Raw genomic sequence first — 19,026 nt, forward strand, 5'->3', positions numbered from 1 at the left:
TCTAGGTTAACCAAAAATTTTTAAATGAGATGAGCTTTGTAATCAAAAAAATATTTTCAAAAACTTCTAAAACCTAGGTAAAAATCTACCACCTTCAACTTCCTTTTAGAATGACACAACTAGCATCGAGCTTAAGAGCTGCAACATACATTTTTAAAACACTGAATTTGGTTTCTCATTTTAGATGCAGAAGGTAAGAAACTTATCTCCAGGCTACAGGGCAGGTTAATTTGTTTAATAGCTTCTAATGTGCCCAACATTCAGCTCAATAGCACACATAGTATGAGCAACATGCTGAGAAAGATTAAAATATAATGTTCCCTGCCCTGTAAGAATTTGGGTCAAGGAGACAGGATCACATATGTCTATATGCCCACATTTTACAAGTACCTCCTTGAATGTTATAAATTTACTTGTTCAATCACCTTTCTCATTACTGACACACTCAATACTCTGAAGAACTGGCACCTTCCCTCACAGGAGGTTCCCACTGACCTCAGTTCTGCTTGCACCCCAGACTGATCCCTCCACTATCCAACAGGATACACCATTCCTATTCCCGACCCCTCTTCCTCAGCACATCTCGTAGCTCAGCTCTCCTTTTCATCATACTCCTATTTATACCGACACATTCCCTAAGACAGGCAACACCCAACCAACTCCTCCGAACTGCTCTCTACTTCTTCTAACTCTAGATTGCTAACAATTTCTCTAATGTTAAAATCTGACATGAAGAAATTATTACTCTATCCTGTTTATCTCTCAGCTTCCAATACTATGGATTATTTGACATTATCATCTCTGAGCTTGACATCCTGTGTGTAGTCCTGGCCACATTACTTACCCAGAGGCTTACTGTCCATTCCCTTCTAGACCAGAGACCCCTATTCCTCACCAGCTCAGCCCCTTTCTATACTGTGAGACTACACAATATCATAAATAATTGAGTGACCATGTCACTTGAGCTTCCTAAGCTAGAACTGTCATGTTCTATGAGGTAGACATTCCATTTGTTCTACCTACTTCATTAGCTACATTTCTTTGCTTTCTCAGTCCTAATACCTAGTCTTTCACCAAATCCAATGAATGCTGTCTCCTAAATAGCTCTCCTTCCCTTTAGTTATTTCCTCACCTCACCTCTGTTTATGATGGGCAATACAACTAACCTAATCAGTGCCCCTTTTCTATTCTTATCTCCTTCCCTCATCCATCATCTACAAAGTTCAATCAATCCCTGAACTGAAAACCCCTGAACACCCCAGACATTCCCTCTTCACCTGCAGCATAAAACCCAAACTTCCTATCTCTGACCTTGCTTCTCTTTTTCCATGCCTCCTATGCTCCAGCCACAGTGAAACATTTGCCCTTCAGCAAAGAAGACATATCCTCCCTATCTGAGAGGTTCTGCCCAAGCTGCTTCTTGAGGCACCTGCAGAGGTCCTGCCCAGAGCATTCCCCGGCACTTGTGGGAGCCCTTTGGAAGTGTGTCTTCCTCACTGTCCTATGGACTCTGAGATAGGAACTCGAGATACCTTTCAAGCTCCAGGACCAAGTATCCACCACACAGTGAGTACTTAATACAGTAACTGCAGTTTCTTGAATGGATGTACTTTAAATTACCTTCTAAACTTTAAGGCAAAAATGAAAGGCAGTAAGACTAATTTCCATAATTACTTCTTCATTCTTTCACAAACCTGAGCCTCCACCCAAGAAGTCAAAGCCTATTTACCATTCAAAGGAAGACAGAGGCTTCAGACACTTTGGTTTACAAAGCTTTTGGTAAATTATCAAAGTTCCTGTTGGCTATACACAGGCAAAAGATTCAAAAAAGCCAATTAACCATCCTAGCTACACAGACTCAAGTGTTTGTGTGCACAGTGCTAGCTTTGGTTCTAGTCAATGCTGTAGTCCAGTCTGCCCTTAATCAAGAAACCTAGATTTATTCATTGACCCTGGCCCACTCCCCATGCCATTTTTCCTGGCCTTGCTCCCCGAGACCTCAAGGTTCTCTTTCAAATGCTGACAACAATCTTAACATTAGTTTGGTCAGTATTTAAATTTTAAACTCCAGCCTGGGGCAGAGCATCATTAAAAGTGTTTTTGATAACTATAACACAGGAAACTATCCATGTGACAAGTGCATTCAGATTTCTAAGGTGCAAAGAAGTTATTTGTACTGTAACATATCCTAATGATTTAACTCACCTAAAAGAGAAAATAGTCTTGGTCCAAATGGTAACTATTTCAGAAAAGAATTAAATTTGGTACTTGAACCCATAGTAGTATTCACAAATGCCTCTACTTTTCTGGACAGAAATTTGTAATGAAAAACCAATCACATTCCTTGAAATACTAGTATACTTGTTTACCCAATCATAAATGCCCAATCAAAACTTCTTATTACTGAGAAGGTGAGGGTCCTATTTCAATACCCAAACTACTCAGAATGCTAAGGCTCCTTCCTCTTTTTGTGTCAGGCATTGACATGCACAACTCAATTTAACTTTAAGAACACTTCCACATGGCGTAAATATGAAATCTATTGAGAATCTCCAGCAAATACCAAAAAATGAAACTTTTTAACATAAAATAGTAAACCATAAACTTATATTATCTCCATCTGCTTCAGTGTAGAAATTATGGCCAAGATCTGGAACTAGCAAAGAAGAGCAGACAGCTATATAACACTAAAAAATTGGCCATACAGTAGATCACTCACGACTGTAATCTCAGCACTTTGGGAAGCTGAGGCGAGAGGATCGCTTGGGCCTAGGAATTTAAGACCAGTCTAGTCAACATAGCAAGACTCTGTCTCTAAAAAAAAACCACAAAAATTAGCCATGCATGGCACATGCCTGAAGTCCCAGCTACTCTGGAGGCCGGAGTTCAAGGCTACAGTAAGCTCTGATTGCACCAACGCACTCCAGCCTGGAGCCTAGCTCTAAAAAAAGAAAAATAATTAAATAAATAATAATAATGTTTTAAAACTAGCCATGCAATGTTAGAGTTAAGGAAAGCTTTATACAAGTGACAAAGATGAATAAAGGTTACCTCAGAGCAAGATTTTGCTTGTTTGGAAACCAGGGTTCCATTACTCTCAGAAGACTTGCGTTTTACAGCTCCAATTCTTGCAGAATTACCTAAAATATTTAAAAATAGGTAAGCTGGCTTCCCTGTCTCTTGTACTGTGAGAAGAGGGAAGTAGAAGAAAAAAGATTTTAATAAATAACGTATCTTACCACAGGTCACAAGGTTATCGTGTACAACTTCAACATGAATCAGTGATGGATCAACAATTTTCAGTGCTGGAATCTTAAAAATAAATAAAACAAAGATACTGGAAAATAAAAAATGCTCAAGAATATATTAAAAAATCTGTCTCATTAACATAACAATAGGAGTTTCTTATGAATAATTTCTTCTTAAAACAATTGTAATTATTTCTACCCTATAAAATAATAAAAGATATTTAGTGCCTAAAAAATCATAAATGCTTTGTATAGTCATCATGCTCTGTTGAGTTATCTTACAAGGAGTTATCGTTGTCTTTACCTCCTCGCAGTTGACTTGAAGAGTTTTTGATGCTGGGTTTCCATTTACAACAGTTGCTGAAAACCACTGAGTAGATGGGTCCAAGCTATAAATTTTTACTTCTGAACCAACTAAGTTTTTGTCACCTAAAAAAAAAAAATTCTTAGAGCAATTTGCATTATCTCCCAATAGCACCACCACCCAGCACAATCTTTTCCTAAGTCTTTTTTTAAAAAACGCAAAAGTAAACATTAAAAGAATCACTATAAACATAAGATGATTGACATTTCAGAAAAGCTGGGAGAAAATTTAAACTTTTTATTTTGGATCAGACCAAAGTAGTACTAGACAATTGATCGAAACCTCACTCACTGTCCTGTGTGGTTTTAGAGGAATCAAATTCAGGAACCCCCACAGAAATGCTATGTCTGATAATTTTAAAAACACAGAAAAAAAAAAGTATGATTGTAGAAACTCAATAACATAAATGGGAAGGTAAGGCATATCGAATTAATGCCTTAGCAATTTTCTAAGGCTGATATTCCAAATATATCAAATTTCACATCAAAATATAGCTGAGCTTTTAAAATACCCACTTCACTGTTTTGTTTTTGTTTTTATACAGGGTCTTGCTCTGTCACCCAGGCTGGGGTGTAGCAGGATAATCAGGGCTCATTGCAGCCTTGACCTCCTGGGCTCAAGTGATCCTCCTGCCTCAGCCTCCTGAGCAGCTGGGATACAGGTACGTGCCACCACACTGGGCTAATTTTTTAAAAAGTGTTTTGTAGAGACTGACGTCTCCCTGTGTTGCCCAGGCTGGTCTTGAACTCCTATTCTAGGTTCAAGCAATCCTCCCACCCTTGGACCTCCCAAATTGCTGAGATTAAAGGCTTGAGCAACTGTTTCCTTTAATCCATGAACTTTCCAAAGTTCAGAGATTTTAGCATCAAACACATTTTATTAATTTTAAATTTTAAAATTCTTAAAAATTTATTTTAGAAAAAAAAGTAAGAAATGGCTGGGCATGATGGCTCACACTTGGCAGGCAGATCACTTAAGGCCAGGAGTTTGAGACCAGCCTGACCAACACAGTGAAATGGTGAAATCTCGTCTCTACTATAATTACAAAACTAAGCCAGGTGTGGTGGTGCACACCTGGAGTCCTAGCTACTTGGAAGGCAGGGGTTGCAGTAAGCCAAGATAGTTGCCACTGCACTCCAGCCTGGGCACAAGACTGTCTCAAAAAACGAAAGAAAAAGAAAAAAAAAATTTCAATCAGCAAATGAATGGGAGGCTAAACCCTAGCTTCTCACAAGCTAATTATTGTTCAACTCATGTACTATCACCACTAGATAATGCACATACATACCTTTTAAAAGATGGCTTTCATCTAAATGCTTCACAATCAAAGCTTGAAATTCTTTACTGACTATCTGATTATCCGTAAGAGAAAGTCGAAGATTGTTTACATCCTGAAAAGTGAAAGATCATTACATATTAAGAATAACAGTTAATAAGAAGGGTTATTTAAATTCCAATGGGCTATTTCAATTGGTTAATCAAATGGGTTAAAGTGGTGTTAACAAACTGCGTGGTAGCCCAGACCATTCCAATTCCAAATGGCTCAAAATGTCCTAAACCATCAAATGATCACAGCTATAAGGCAGACTGAAGTAAAGTCATCCCAAGCTAGAAGCATGAGAAATATTAAGAGTGGCTCAAAGCATAATTTCAAATATGACTAACTTTGGCTATGGGAAAATAACAAACAAACAGCTGGTCAAACCAAGCAAAAAACACTCTGTATCCTAAATATTGGGGATGGGGAAATCACAGATCTAAATCCAAGGGGCAAAAAACACAGATAAGACACACAAGAGACAGATGTATGTGATCAATTCACTGCAATTACTGTTTGTTTTTTTCTTTTATATAACAAACTGCATGTGCTGTATAATACACTGTGTAAACTCCTAGCAGGGGCAGATGACCATAACTGAGAGTTACTTTATTCATCAATCAGAAAAATGTTTTCTTAATCAATGTTCTCCAAACTTTCTGACACATCGTAAAGATTAACTCAGGGGTACACATCTCTTTCCATCAAACTCCACTGATAATGGGCAGCCCTTTTTTTCCACATTCCCATTAGTGAACTCGTGGCTGTGCCCAGTGGCCATTCTGGGGATGAGCATGCACGCACCCAGGATGGCAATTTTAGGGAAAATCTTGAACCAGAACCCAGCCTGGTTACCTAGGCCAAAACCCTACTTTCTAAGGCCCATTAAAGCTGACCAAGCTTTGGCTCCCTTTCTGCTAAGAAACTGCTATTTTTAACAAATAACACACTTCACACAGATTCATTTAAACTGACTCACATTACAAAAAATGCACTCTTTTTTACAAAAAGGGAGGTGGGGGGACAAACAGAAAATCTGAATGAATAGCCTAAGGCTTCAGAGTAAGCCAGTTCTGAAACATTCAATTCTTGACAGCAGCTCCATTCTTGGCACTATTCCACAGTCTTCTGGCTTTGTGTGCACACCCAGTTATGATAAATGTAATACAGAAACTGTCAATAGGAATAACCTGACGAACCGAATTCTAGCAGGGCAAAGAAAAAAGGGCTAAACACAGAAGCCCTTTCAATATTAGGCCTTTATGCTTTTCTGCCACTGTGAAATGACAGTGACCAAGGATAGTTCATCCATTTTTCCCACTGGGAAGGATAACTAGTCTGTTAGGAAGAGAAGCTGTGCTGGAAAAATGTATTTCTTTCGCCGAGTAACATTAGACAAACCTAGGGTCTCCATGAGAGATCAACATTAATTACCAGAATGGGTTAGTTTTTTCCTCTCATGCGTGCATTGCTTATGCAATTTCAAAAAATTTAATTGTATTCTCCAATTCCTCCTACAAGATGAACATGTACATATTAATGGAGAGAGCCGCAAAGGGCTTCAATAAAGTAGAAACATATTAGGCTACCCAGAAGAGTTTTAGGGCTCAACAAAAGTGTGAGATAGTTGTTCAGATACCTTATCTTTTTCTTACCCACAGATAACTGAGTGAAATTCAATCTAAAGATAGACCGTGAGTTTCAGCCCCAACTTTTGCATATGCCAAATGATTTTCAGGTGCTCTGTGCATTTAGAGTAAGTAACCTACTGGGGTAATCACGTCCCACAACATGGAATTTTGTACAGCCTGATGTGATCACCCATATATACAAGATGATTCTCTGAAGTACTAAACTTTGAAAACTCATCATCCGTAAAAGTCAACATCACCAATTATAGTTCTCCCAGTTAATTATATATTCATATTGTATTAATAACAACATTCACACTGATGGCTCACAGCACTGCTCGCTAAGAACAAATATAAACTTACTAATTTAGATGTTTCTTTTTCAATCCCAAGAAACAAAACTAGAGTTCTACCTTAACTGAAAAGCTTAAATACAGGAAAGATGCAAATTCAGTAAACAAAACTAAGAAAAAAATTCCTTTTATCACTCAGTAAAGCAAATATCCACAACCTCCCTGTATGTTACTTGATTTCTGCAAGCAAGTCATCTTCCTTTTAAGGCAAGAAAAATATCAAGATGGGTACTTAACATATGAAGATAACTTGTGTCTGAAATTAACTAAGTGAAATCATCTTCCTCTGTTCCATTTACTTAAACATTATAAAATAAGGTTCAGATTATGAACCCTGTTTTCATTCACTTTCCAGATGATGGAAGTATGGATGAGGCTCAAGTAGAGGGAAAACCAGTGCTTTGGGCTTCCCAATATAGGCTCGGCAACCCGGTAACAACAGACCCCAACCTGTTTTTGGCAAGTAAGTTTCACAGTTCTATACCCCAAAGAAACAAGTCAGGTATGAAGTCACAGAACAGAAGGGGGTAAATAAGATTATTAAGCTTTATGAATGTTATCTAAAAGATGAATACTATAATATAAACATTATTCTGAGGGTGGTGATCCGTGGAGGTAATCTGTGTGCTCTTCCTCTTCCAATATTTTCGTAACAAATAATCACATGGGCAAGACCCAGGAGCCTAAATGTGTGGAAAAAGATAGGAGTTTTACAAAGAGTGTATGTGTGTGTGCACGCATACATGCACATAGCACAATCTATTCTCATCATTTGCAGTATCTGTTAATAAAATGTTTTTTGCAGCTTGCAAAAAACTGAACCATTGCTCCTAGGGGAAAACAGGTGTAGGTTCCTTCAAGCTTCTGGCCACATTTTCATCATGCAATTGACACACAATCTTGTTTTATGTGTTTCTGTTGAAAGACATCATATTTAACATATACTGCTTATGCGCTAACCTTGAATTCACATCCAAAAGCACTATAACTCAAAGATGAACGAATCTTATCTAACACATGTATTTTGTTTGTTCTTATGACACATCACAGCACTTCCGCACTGCTTTTCAGGGCCATTTTACAGTGAACTCACCAAAAAAAAACCAAAAATCACAAAAATGCAGCACTAAATAGACGGCAGAAAGCATACCTGTTATACAGCATAAGTTAAACAAGGCAAACCATCACCTTATTTGACCTTAGCTGGGAGCTGGGAACCTGCATCACACAACTCAAATTGTTTGCAGCTCTGCACATACTGGTGAATGACCATGAACCACCACAAGTATTGATTTGGGGTTACAAACATATTTTAGCAAGTAGGTAAATTCACAAACATAAAATCTACAAATAATGAAAACTGTTTATATATATGTATGCATGAGTGTATATGTATGCATGCACACATATGTATATAAATAAGTCTACTTTTAAATATTATTTTCATATCACCTAAGTGTTTCCACACACAAATACCATCAACTATGGTACCCTTGTCCTTTCAACCATAAATGGACAGCGCTAATCCAAAAGCCAGCATTGAGGAATGATGCGTAACACCTAACTGCTGATGGGACAGGTTCTTTTCTCTTAGGTATTTAAAATAGAGCAATAAACATCAATACAGCTGGCCATTGTATTGAGGAAAAAAACAGATTTTCTTCCATTTCTGCCACCCTGCCACCTTCACCTTCTGTTAGGTAAATTAGAGCAATCAACATCAATACACTTGGCCACTATATTGATGAAAAAGACAGATTTTCTTCCACTTCTGCCACCCCTGAGATAGCAAGACTGACAGCCTACTCAACATGAAGACAAGGATAAAAACCTTTATAATGATCTATTTCCACTTAATGAATAGTAAATGTATTCTGCTTATGATTTTAATAACACTTTCTTTTATCTAGCTTATTTTATTGTAAGAATACAATATGTAATACATATATAAAATATATGTCAACCAACTGTTTATCAAGAAGGCTTTAGGTCAACAGTAAGCTATTAGTAAACGTTGGAGGGAATCAAAGTTATATGTAGATGTTTTACTGTGCAAGGGGTCAGCATTCTTAATATCCACACTGTTCAAGATTCAACTGTACTTCACTTCTCATGCTAAAGGAGTTCGTATTTCTGTTTCTATGGTTTACTATGGTTTCTATGTTTTACCTGTATAGGCTTCAAAAGGTCTTTAGAAAGAAATACTCTTTGTTGATCTCCCAGAAATCGAATAGAAGTTATGGATCCCAAACCAGCTTTGTCCAACAGAGGTTTGTACATCTGAAACAAAAGAAAACTTTAGCATCGTAAAGTTTAGCACTTTAGCATCGTTAACTGCTGTCAGCATAATTTTCTTAAAATAGGAACTGGCAATTTTCCATACACACAGAAAGTGACAAAGCCATTAAATTTTTTTATTTACTGCAAGTTATCTCATAACAATTATGTAGCTACAGAGCATACAATTTTTATTCAAACACAATAATTTAACCCAGATATGTTAATGACTCCCATTTGAGAGTCATTAACATGTAGGACTGAATCCACAGATTCATGGTTTCCCAAAAATTTATGTAAAATATATTTGTACGCATATTTTTCTGGGCAAACAGGCCCATGTTTTTAACCAGTTATTAACAACTGGGGGAAAAAATACAAAGAGCAAAATAAAACTTTAACCACAACCCTACATCGCTCAGGAATCTTCATACCACTCTTTTCACTTCTGGGCAAAATCTTAATTTTGCTGACACCATATGCAGGACCCTTCACAATCTTATCAGCCTTCAACCATTCTCCCAGCCTTTCCAAACCATCCAGATCTGACCTTTCTTCCTTGAAGCACCAGCTCAAGTCCTATAAAGCCTAAAGTACCCTCTCCAGACAGTGCTCACTCTTCTCTTCAATTGCGCCCCACTTTTATAATGTGGATAATGCACAATCATATACTGACATATAGCATCTTTAAAGACAAATATAATAAGCCAGAGGGAAACTTAAAGATCACAAGATGAAGACTGGAAACCCTACAGGAAGCAAGGCAACAGCTACTATTTGGCCCCAGGCTATTGCTGCCATAAGAAACTGTCATAAGGCGTCAGTGTTGCCAGTATCCTGTAGATTTTTTGAGACAGTGGAAATCTAGATTTTTAGATGTATTCTCCACATTTTTTAAAGTAGGCAATTAATTCAAATTTTCTGAAATTACTGTGAGGGCCAAACCAAACAGATCTGTATGTTTACATATGACTGCTGGTTTCTGCCTTCTGACTTAGACATTCCCACTACTACCTCCATCCCCATTTGTCAAATGAACATGAGATCCAACAAAGTCAAGGGACATGCCCAGAGCTGCAGAGTTCCTAAAAGGGCTGACAGGAGATCCTGGGAGCTTTTTCTGACTTTCTGTTTATATTACATTATATATTTTCCTTGCTTTACCCACAATGGATAAAATGCCCTCTTCCCAGGAGTTCAATAAGCCCAAGTTTTACTCACTATTGCAGGCCACTGTACAATTCGTTCAGAAATTTCAGGTGACTTTCGTTCCGCTAAAACCAAATTATGCTCTACTAAAAACGCTCTCCTTAGAAGGCTATAGACTTCTATCCATCTTCTTTTCCTCCAAGATTCTCCATCAAACTCCACACACACCTAAACAGACAAAATTAGGGAGGGGGGGAAACAGATTCAATTTATAAAAAATAAGCATTACAAATGCCCCAGTTGAACTATACCTTCATTATTCTACTTGAATCATTTATCTGGATGTGCTTTCCCCCTCCCAGCTCCCTCACTTCCCTTCACAGCCTACAATAAAATAATCATACATGAACCAAGCTTTGGCTCCCAACTCACTTTGGGATACAGAAGTCAAGGGCTTTTTGGGCCAGTCTCTGTCCCTAAAGTAACCCCCTGGGAAGCCTGGAAACCAGTAAACCTCTATTTAGCAGGTGTTTATATATATAAATTAGACATGTGAATTTTTGGAATTGGAAGACAAAAATTTGAAACTCAAAAGATGAACTTAATAGAATTACACTGTAATTCTCTGTTGACCATATAAGTGGATTTAAGACGACTCCTCATCACCACAATCCACCACCTGCTTTTGAATTCCTCCGGAATGAGTAGAATTCAGCACAAAGTCTAATATATAGTATATCTTCAATATCCCTTTCAGTTGAATAAGCTAAGAAATTTACCACAGAATTTGGGGTCTAAAACTACTTGTTTGATTACACAGAAATGAGTGACTAATAAATATAATGACCACAGATTTTTTCAGAACTACCTCTAGCTTCTTACATGAAAGTTAAACTACGATGAAATACTGTTTTCCAAGTAATTGTGTTTCCTGCTTCTGACCTGCATAACACTTTGAACCCTAAGGCTACAGTTCTTACAACCTGTATAAATGTTTTAAGACATTTAAAAAAATCAGTCTAAAAGTGGGCTTCTGGGAGTGATCTATGAGTAGGAACTGTTTATAAAACCATAAACACCAAAGTCATACAAAAGCACAGAAACACTCTAGCTTCCTTAACCCATTGTGAATGTGCTACCCCTTAACTTATTCTAGGTCCTCTTTTATGCTTTTTATAGTCTACCAATTTCAATAGTCCCTCAACAATCAGGGTAAAAATAACTATTTTTGTTTGGCTTAAAATTCCTCCTCATACTAAAGAGGTATCTCATTTTGGTTTCCAGGTATTAGTTAATACATCTATTCTCTTTCAAATCTGTTCATAATTTTACAGACATCACTTATATATCCCTTTTCAACCTTCAGTGTATTAACTAGTTAACTTCCATTCATCTGTCAAAACACAATTTGCAAATCCTTTCCTCAAACAACCCTTTCCTTACCAAAGTGCCTCTGTTGCCCAAGAGAGGTCCCCTTACTAATTGTACTCAAAAGTTTTGTACTTCTCTCTTAGCACTTATCCACATTTTACACTATTTGTCATTAACTGATTGACAAATAATTTCTAATAGGTCAAAGTCTGTCTCTGCTTTTGCTTACCACTGTATATTACTGGTATATGAAATCTAATCGGCACTCAAATACTTCTTAGAACAGATTAATGAATAAATTTCCCTCTGAATTGGGTTCCTATCTTATTTCTCTCATATGCTTAGAAGGCACTGAATTCCCACATCAACCTCAATCCCAAACTTTCTCCAGTCTACAGGACAGCTATTTAAAATCAATGAAATCTAAGATCTACCCTACGCTTCGCAGCCAACAAAACATGCATCCCTAACTTCCCAGGTAACTTTGCCTAGGAAACGACATATCTTCTTGGTATTACAGATTTTAACTTTGCAGTTATTACTGAATACTTTCCAAACCAGAATGAATGCAAATATGGGAACACTCATATGGCAAGTCCCATATATGTTTCTCCCTGGTTATATGTATTCTATCACTGTAACGAACTAAATGATCTTTCAGAAAGGTGGGTAGAGACAATTTTCTCATCTATCAGCAATATGGTATAAGAGGAGTAAGCACACACAAATTCCAGATACAGATTCAGAGAGATCTTAGTTTGAATTCCAGCTACACTGAATCTCTTAGAATGATTTTACATATATATAAAATAAAATATGATTACAAAGGAAACTGACCTGCACCCCAAGTTAAGAACCCTCACTGAAATCTAAGTTCTCTCAATGTTTTTCAAAATGAAAAAAGTAACACCTATCTCTCATTGCATCATTAGGCATATTTTAAAAGACAGTGTACGTAAAGTGTCCTGCAAGACAACTAGATACTTTCAAAACCTCCATGGTAATTCAAATCTTAACTTTCTCAACGTATCACTTACTACTTCAGAAGTAAGGGAAAGAGGGTCTTCAACATCATTATCTAATATCTATTCAGCAAAAAAAAAAAAAAAAAAAAAAAAAGCCCAGGATTAAGATCTTAAATAGTTTCCCAAAACTTAAGCAACATCAGTTCTTACCAGATCATTATCTAAAGCTTAAGATAACTCTAAACCAAAAGTCAGACAGCGTACCTATTCATATCCCAATTTTTGAGTGATTTGAAAAAAAAAAAAGGTTTAGCTCCTTAAAAACAATTTAAGCTTATGACTTTAAATATTATGCTATTAGTCAAAAATTCACATTATTTTTGGTTTGAAGTAAGATGACTTTAAAAAATATATAATAAAACCAACAAGTTGTAAGCTTTCTTCAATATTCTTCAAAAGTTTCATATCAAAACTGTATACGTCAGTCAGGTACCATGATTCACACCTGTAATCCTAGCACTTTAGGAGGTCAAGGCAGGAGGATCACTTGAATCCAGGAGTTGGAAACCAGCCAAAGCAACATGGGGAAACCTTGTCTCTACAAAAACTACAAAAATTAACCAGGAGTGGTGGTGCACACCTGTGGTCCTAGATACTCGGGAGGCTGAGGTGGGAGAACTTCAGCTTGAGCTCAGGAAGTTGAGGCTGCAGTGAGCTATGATTGCATCCCTGCACTTCAGCCTGGGTGACAAAGCATGACCCCATTTCCAGAAAAAACAAAGCATCTTTCATTTGTGCCCTGCAGTCTGAGGTTTTACATTTAAGGACATCCCCTAAAAAAGCCTCTTCTGCAGACATTTCTATAAAAAGACATCTATTTTACTTTTTGAGACAGTCTTGCTCTGTTGACCATGTTGGAGGGCAGTGGGCAATCTCAACTCACTGTATCCGCTGCCTCTTGGATGCAGGTGATTCTCGTGTCTCAGCCTCCCAACTAGCTGGGATTACAGGTGTGTGCCACCACAGCCGGCTAATTTTTGTATTTTTAGTAGAGACTGAGTTTCACCATGTTGGCCAGGGTGGTCTTAAACTCCTGACTTCCTGACCAGGTGATCCGCCCATCTCAGCCTACCAAAGTTCTGGGATTAGAGGCGTGAGCCACTGTGCCTGGCCTAAAAAGACATTTAAATTCAGTAAGAACTAAAGTGACTTGAGCAAGCTTATGCAAGCTGACAGATACAACTAGTTTCTATTCCAAATTGTGTTATTTCACTCATGTTCCTTTGGCCCACAATGAGATGTTACTTAGGCTGTGTGATTTCAGACGCCAAAGAGTCAATTATGATTCACTACCTATAATTTTGGTATCTCTTCTTTTGATAGCATATTTTGCAAATGTGTACCTTATTAGCCTATGACACACCTTAACCAAATGCTGGATATTTCAGATTTTTCAAGTTCATGTTTCCCCAACAGTAAATCTCTTTATATGAGTATTATATTCAATAAACTAGTATCAAAATCTCCCACTCTTACCACATTCTCTTCTTACCATACTCTCATCTCATAGTATATGATTACAATAACCATCAGAAAGACCATGGAAAAATGTTTCCAAGTTTAAAAGTAGGAGCACAGAATGACATGGTTTCTGGTCAAGAAATTTTTAATTAGCTGTCTATTCTATGCCCCACACTACCATGCAGAATACCACTTAATTCACTACTCCACAAAGAAATTAATTCCTTGTGCTTCCATTTGTATCTTCTTATGCTGAAATGTTTGTCTAAAATCCCAAGATCTGGCATTCAATTAAAAGGGGTACACAGTTTTTATACTGTGCTAGTTTTTCATTTTACATGGCTTGACTGGCAGCAGAATCCACTAACACTGAAGATCCAATGGTGTGCAAAAATGAAAGGCTGGGCATTGGTCAAGGCACACAATTGCTGACAATAGCAGGAAATGGTACATAGATGGCAAGAGCTACTTACCTGCTAAGGACACCCCTAAGGACTAAGAAGTGGCATTAGACTCAAGGAAAAGGTAGGCTTCAAGGAAGAGAAGGACAAGTTAAGGAAGCAGGGCATTCCCAGCAAGTATAATGGGAACAAAATCAGCTAGGAAGCAACTCATTTCATACTCAAGTAGAAAAAGCAACTCATTTCATACTCAAGTAGAATAAAAATAAGAGTAAAGCTGTCTTTATAGCCACATCTAATTAAGATCTGTTGTTATTCCAGATAAAGAGAAAGCTACTGCCTCATCAGTAGATTCTCTCTAAACTGTTTCTCCATAGAAGAGGTAAAAATTTTAGGATCTCTTCACTTATTCATTCAAATATTTGAGCACACACTACATGCCAAGCAGTATTCTAGGTGTCAGGGATATACAGCCTAGAAAAATAAAATGCTCTAACCTTGCTCTACGTGAATATTAAAGCCTAGTGTTTAAAGTCTGGAGACAAACTTGGACAAGTTATTTACCTTCTTTGAGCCTCAGTTTTTGACACTAAAAATGTGGTTTACCATCTAGGATATTTATGAGAATTAAATGAAGTAATTGCCACATAATAACCATTTAATGATTTTTTTCTTTCCTGAATCCTGATGTAACCATTTATCATTGTTATCTACTATGTTTATGTCTTCACCTTAACTTTTCTGCAACCGACTACTAGATATAGTATCTTTTTGTCATCTAAGTAAGTGATTTTGTTACAAAGTCTGACACAAAGTTAACAAGCCTTGGCCTCATTAATATCATCCTTAACTAAGCAAGCCAGTCTAGACAGACTTCTATTTGCACGAAAACTAGAAGAATGGTTACATACTACTTGAATGTTATTTATTCTTATTCATCTCAGTCCCTTGCCCCCCCCCCCACAAAAAACTTAATGCCCCTAAACCCAGGTGTAAGCAGGGTCTTAGTTACTTTGTTCCTGCCTGCATCTCACCAAGCACAAATTGGTTTTGGTATTTTGAGCCAGGAGTTCCAGACCAGCCTGGGCAACGAGATTCCCGCCCCCCGCCACCGTCACTAAAAACAAGGTAAAATAAAATCCTATTTTTTGTTAAATGCAATGTGGCCCCCAAATTTAACATCTTACTCAACTAAGGTATGTAGTGATAAACCATGACTAGAAAAGAGAGAGTAGATTGGCATCTCACATGAGGGTTGAGTTGTGACGTCCACAAGTAGGGCAAAAATCCAACCTAGCCAAAATTTTCTTGACATGAATTCCCAGTTGCCTCCAGGTTAGGCACCAAAGTGCGGTGAAGAAAACATAGCCAAATCTGGATTCCCAGCCTCCCTTAGTAGCTAATTATGCAAATCTGGACAAGATTTCCTAAATCTATTTCCTCATTCTGAAAATGAAGATATCACCACCTCCTCAAAGGATGGGGGTGGAGGGAGAAGACTTAAAAAATTTATACATAGACAGTTCCTTCTAGATTGCTTGCCTAACCTAACAGGTTCTCAATCACCGCCAGAGAAGGGCAGGGAACGCCTAGTCTCTCAACATCTGCCAAAGAACTGAAGACTGGAAAGTTTAAATAAGATCTTGTTTCCATTCAAATCACATAAAAACAAATGCACTAGAGAAAATTTTACTTGGCAGGTGAAATAAACCACAACAAGCATAACTGAAATCTAGTAGACAAAGCCTATCTTATGTAGAAAGGTTATAAGCCCCAAGCAAAAAGGTTGCCATTCTTGCACCACAATATATTCTCTCTATAAATATCACAACCTGATTTGGCAGGAGAATGAGTGGAATGGAGGGAAAAAAACCAAACCTCACAGCATGACAGGAACTCTGTTGTGGCACAGCTCTTGATTACTGGCTGGCTGATTAAGAGGGCAGCTTCTGTAGTGAAACTTCCAGGGTTAGACAAAACACAGGCTATCAGGCTATGTCAATTCCTAGGTATGTGTCCTTGGCAAGATGTTTAAGGTCCCTCAGGCACAGTAGTTTCATCCATAAACCTGGGGGCAATATTAGTACCTACCCCCAAGAACTCCTACAAGGATTAAACGAGATCATGGTTGTGAAGTGCTTGGCACACAGTTAAATGCTCTTTGGTCACTCCTCCTTTTCAACATGAGACAAGGCACAACATTGAAGCATTAATACATAACAGCATACCCTTTCCCCACAACTCTGCAGATAAATACCGGTTTGGGCATGCACGGTCACCCTGAATGTGTTCAAATGAACAGTGTTTTAGAAATCAACATATCAACTGCCAGTGCTAAAACTTGCTTCCTTTATTTGACCATAGTTTAAGAAAAAGCAAAGATGATGGTCAAGTGAAGATACTGAAACACATCCATTATGCAGGGTGGAAATATCTTCTGACAAGCTTCCTTCAAGTTATCACCACTTTGGAGTCTTTCTTAGGAACCTTTCTTCAGTTATTTTTGCACAAAGGAGTCTTTGTTGGTACAATGGCTTCCTCACTAGTTGTTCCCAGACAATCCTTTCACACCAATACTTCTATTAGGGAGCACAATCAGAATTCATCTATCTATGAAAAGATCTAACAGAAAAAGGTTCTGAGTGTCATTATGATTAAAAAAAAATTCACTGACCATACTTGTTTCCAATTTTCTTCCTCCTCCAAAGCGTCCAAGCATAGTATTTCTAAGTCAGTCCTCCAATATCCCATATATGGGACTGCTCCACCCCATTCCTCCATATATGGTCATATCCCACACCCACCGACAAGCTCATCACAGAAAACCAGGAACCCACTCCTGCCCTGACCCACCATATACGGACAAATACCCACCCTAAACGCCAAACATTACTTAAGCTCCTCCCTCTACGCTAACTTCATTTTTAACAAGGCAAAGTTTTTTGTAAAAGTTGAGTGAATAAATTAAGAGGAGCAAACAAACAAAACTATCTGAAAACACTTCCAAGCACTAACCCTCAATTCTTAATGCCTCCAAACGTCACCTACAGGTCCAACCCAACGCTAACAGAAATACCCCTCCTCCTCTGGAGAAAAGATCAGACAGTCGTAGTGGGACACAGCACCGGCATTAATGAAGCGTGTCTGAACAACCCTAAGCCCATTATTAAAGCCAGGCAGCCAAAAGCTGTGGGCCAAACACACCCCGGCTCTACACAACCATCCCAAAGACTTTCAAGGTCTAGCTTCCTGCACCTTCAGATCAGATGCCAAGTTTCTGGTCTCCGTTTTCAGAAAACGGAGGGAGGGGGCCGATGGTCGCGTTACCAAGGTAACTATGAAACGTCCGGCGGCTGAGGCCCGGAGCCGGCTGTACCTTCAGATCCTTCTTGGTAACGTCGGTGTGGGAGACAGCGCGAATGGTCCCGGAGAGCCAGGGCCACTCGGCGACGCGCTCCACGTCCCAGCTGTCGTGGCCGTCGTCGCTGCCGTCGGCTGCGGACAGACTAAGAAATCGCTTCCCCACCAATACCGGCCAACTTTCTCCGAGCGTGAGCACCATGGTTTCCACGCCTGCAGGAAGGGCTCCTCCCTGCAAAAACACAAAAACAAAATGCGACGGGGGCGGCCGGTGGGAGGGGGCCGGGCGGAGACGGCGGGCGGAGGGCGCTGAACCCGCGCGAGGACGCGGCCAGCCCCGGGCGTACCCGCACCGAGCCCCTATCCTGCGCCCTCCCGCCCCCCGGCGCCCTCCCCGCCGCACCCCGGGACCCAGCGCCGCGTGACCCTCGCTCTCTCAAGTTTCGCTTTTCCAACACCTCAAACGCAAACGCAGAGAGAGTGAAGGAAGAATTATCTGCGGCTCGAGCGGATTTGAAAGTGTTCAGCCCTCATCCCCAAAAAGAAAAGGCCCCGGTGCAGATGGCCGGTCCCGGGCGGCCCGGTCCCCGCCCCGGGCGGCCCCGCGAGGAAGGGTGGGCGAGCCCGCGATTCCGCACTTGCCCCGCCGCGCCGCCCCGGCGCCCAGCTCCCTGGCCCCCAACCCCCGGGCGCCTGTCCCGCGGGCCTGCGCCGCTGCCAACCCGCGACAGGGCCGCGCGCTCAACGCTTTCACCTTCCTTCCCCCTGTCCCCGCAGCCGAGGCCGCGGCGCTCTTACCCCGCCTCCCGCCTCCCTGAGTCACCAGCAGCAGCCGTCGTTCCCAACCGCCTCGCCGACTCCAGCGCTGACTTGGTTCAAGAGCTCTCACAAGACACGCACAGCCTCCCGGACCCGCCCCCTCGGAACCGCTTCCGCCGCTCATTGGCTGAGACACAGGAGCTGGGCGAGGCTCCAGGGAAAACAGACTATCACCATTGGTCAGCCTGGCGGGGGCGGGGCCAGAGAAAAAAACAATTCCTTGGCTGCCTCCTCCCTCTCCCCACCCCC

General features: G+C 39.7%; 1 protein-coding gene across 5 annotated transcripts in view; it reads right to left on the reverse strand.

Moving 5' to 3' along the window:
• KDM3A (lysine demethylase 3A) overlaps positions 1–18,822 on the reverse strand; it is a 54,699-nt gene extending 35,877 nt beyond the window's left edge. For 2 of the 5 annotated variants that reach the window (XM_078348947.1, XM_078348948.1), the window contains exons 1-8: positions 18,757–18,822; positions 17,975–18,190; positions 10,413–10,568; positions 9,084–9,194; positions 4,901–5,003; positions 3,553–3,677; positions 3,240–3,312; positions 3,052–3,140 (exon numbers count right to left, since the gene is read on the reverse strand). In XM_078348947.1, coding sequence (XP_078205073.1) covers positions 3,052–3,140; positions 3,240–3,312; positions 3,553–3,677; positions 4,901–5,003; positions 9,084–9,194; positions 10,413–10,568; positions 17,975–18,160 — 843 coding nt within the window. In that variant the 5' untranslated portion in view covers positions 18,161–18,190; positions 18,757–18,822. Of the gene's footprint in view, positions 1–3,051; positions 3,141–3,239; positions 3,313–3,552; positions 3,678–4,900; positions 5,004–9,083; positions 9,195–10,412; positions 10,569–17,974; positions 18,191–18,712 lie in introns of all 5 variants that reach the window. The other 3 variants (XM_035273394.3, XM_078348949.1, XM_035273392.3) reach the window with 2 other exon arrangements.
• Positions 18,823–19,026: the final 204 nt, after the last annotated feature.

The sequence above is a fragment of the Callithrix jacchus genome, chromosome 14, assembly GCF_049354715.1.
Source record: "Callithrix jacchus isolate 240 chromosome 14, calJac240_pri, whole genome shotgun sequence".
NCBI lineage: Eukaryota > Metazoa > Chordata > Mammalia > Primates > Cebidae > Callithrix > Callithrix jacchus.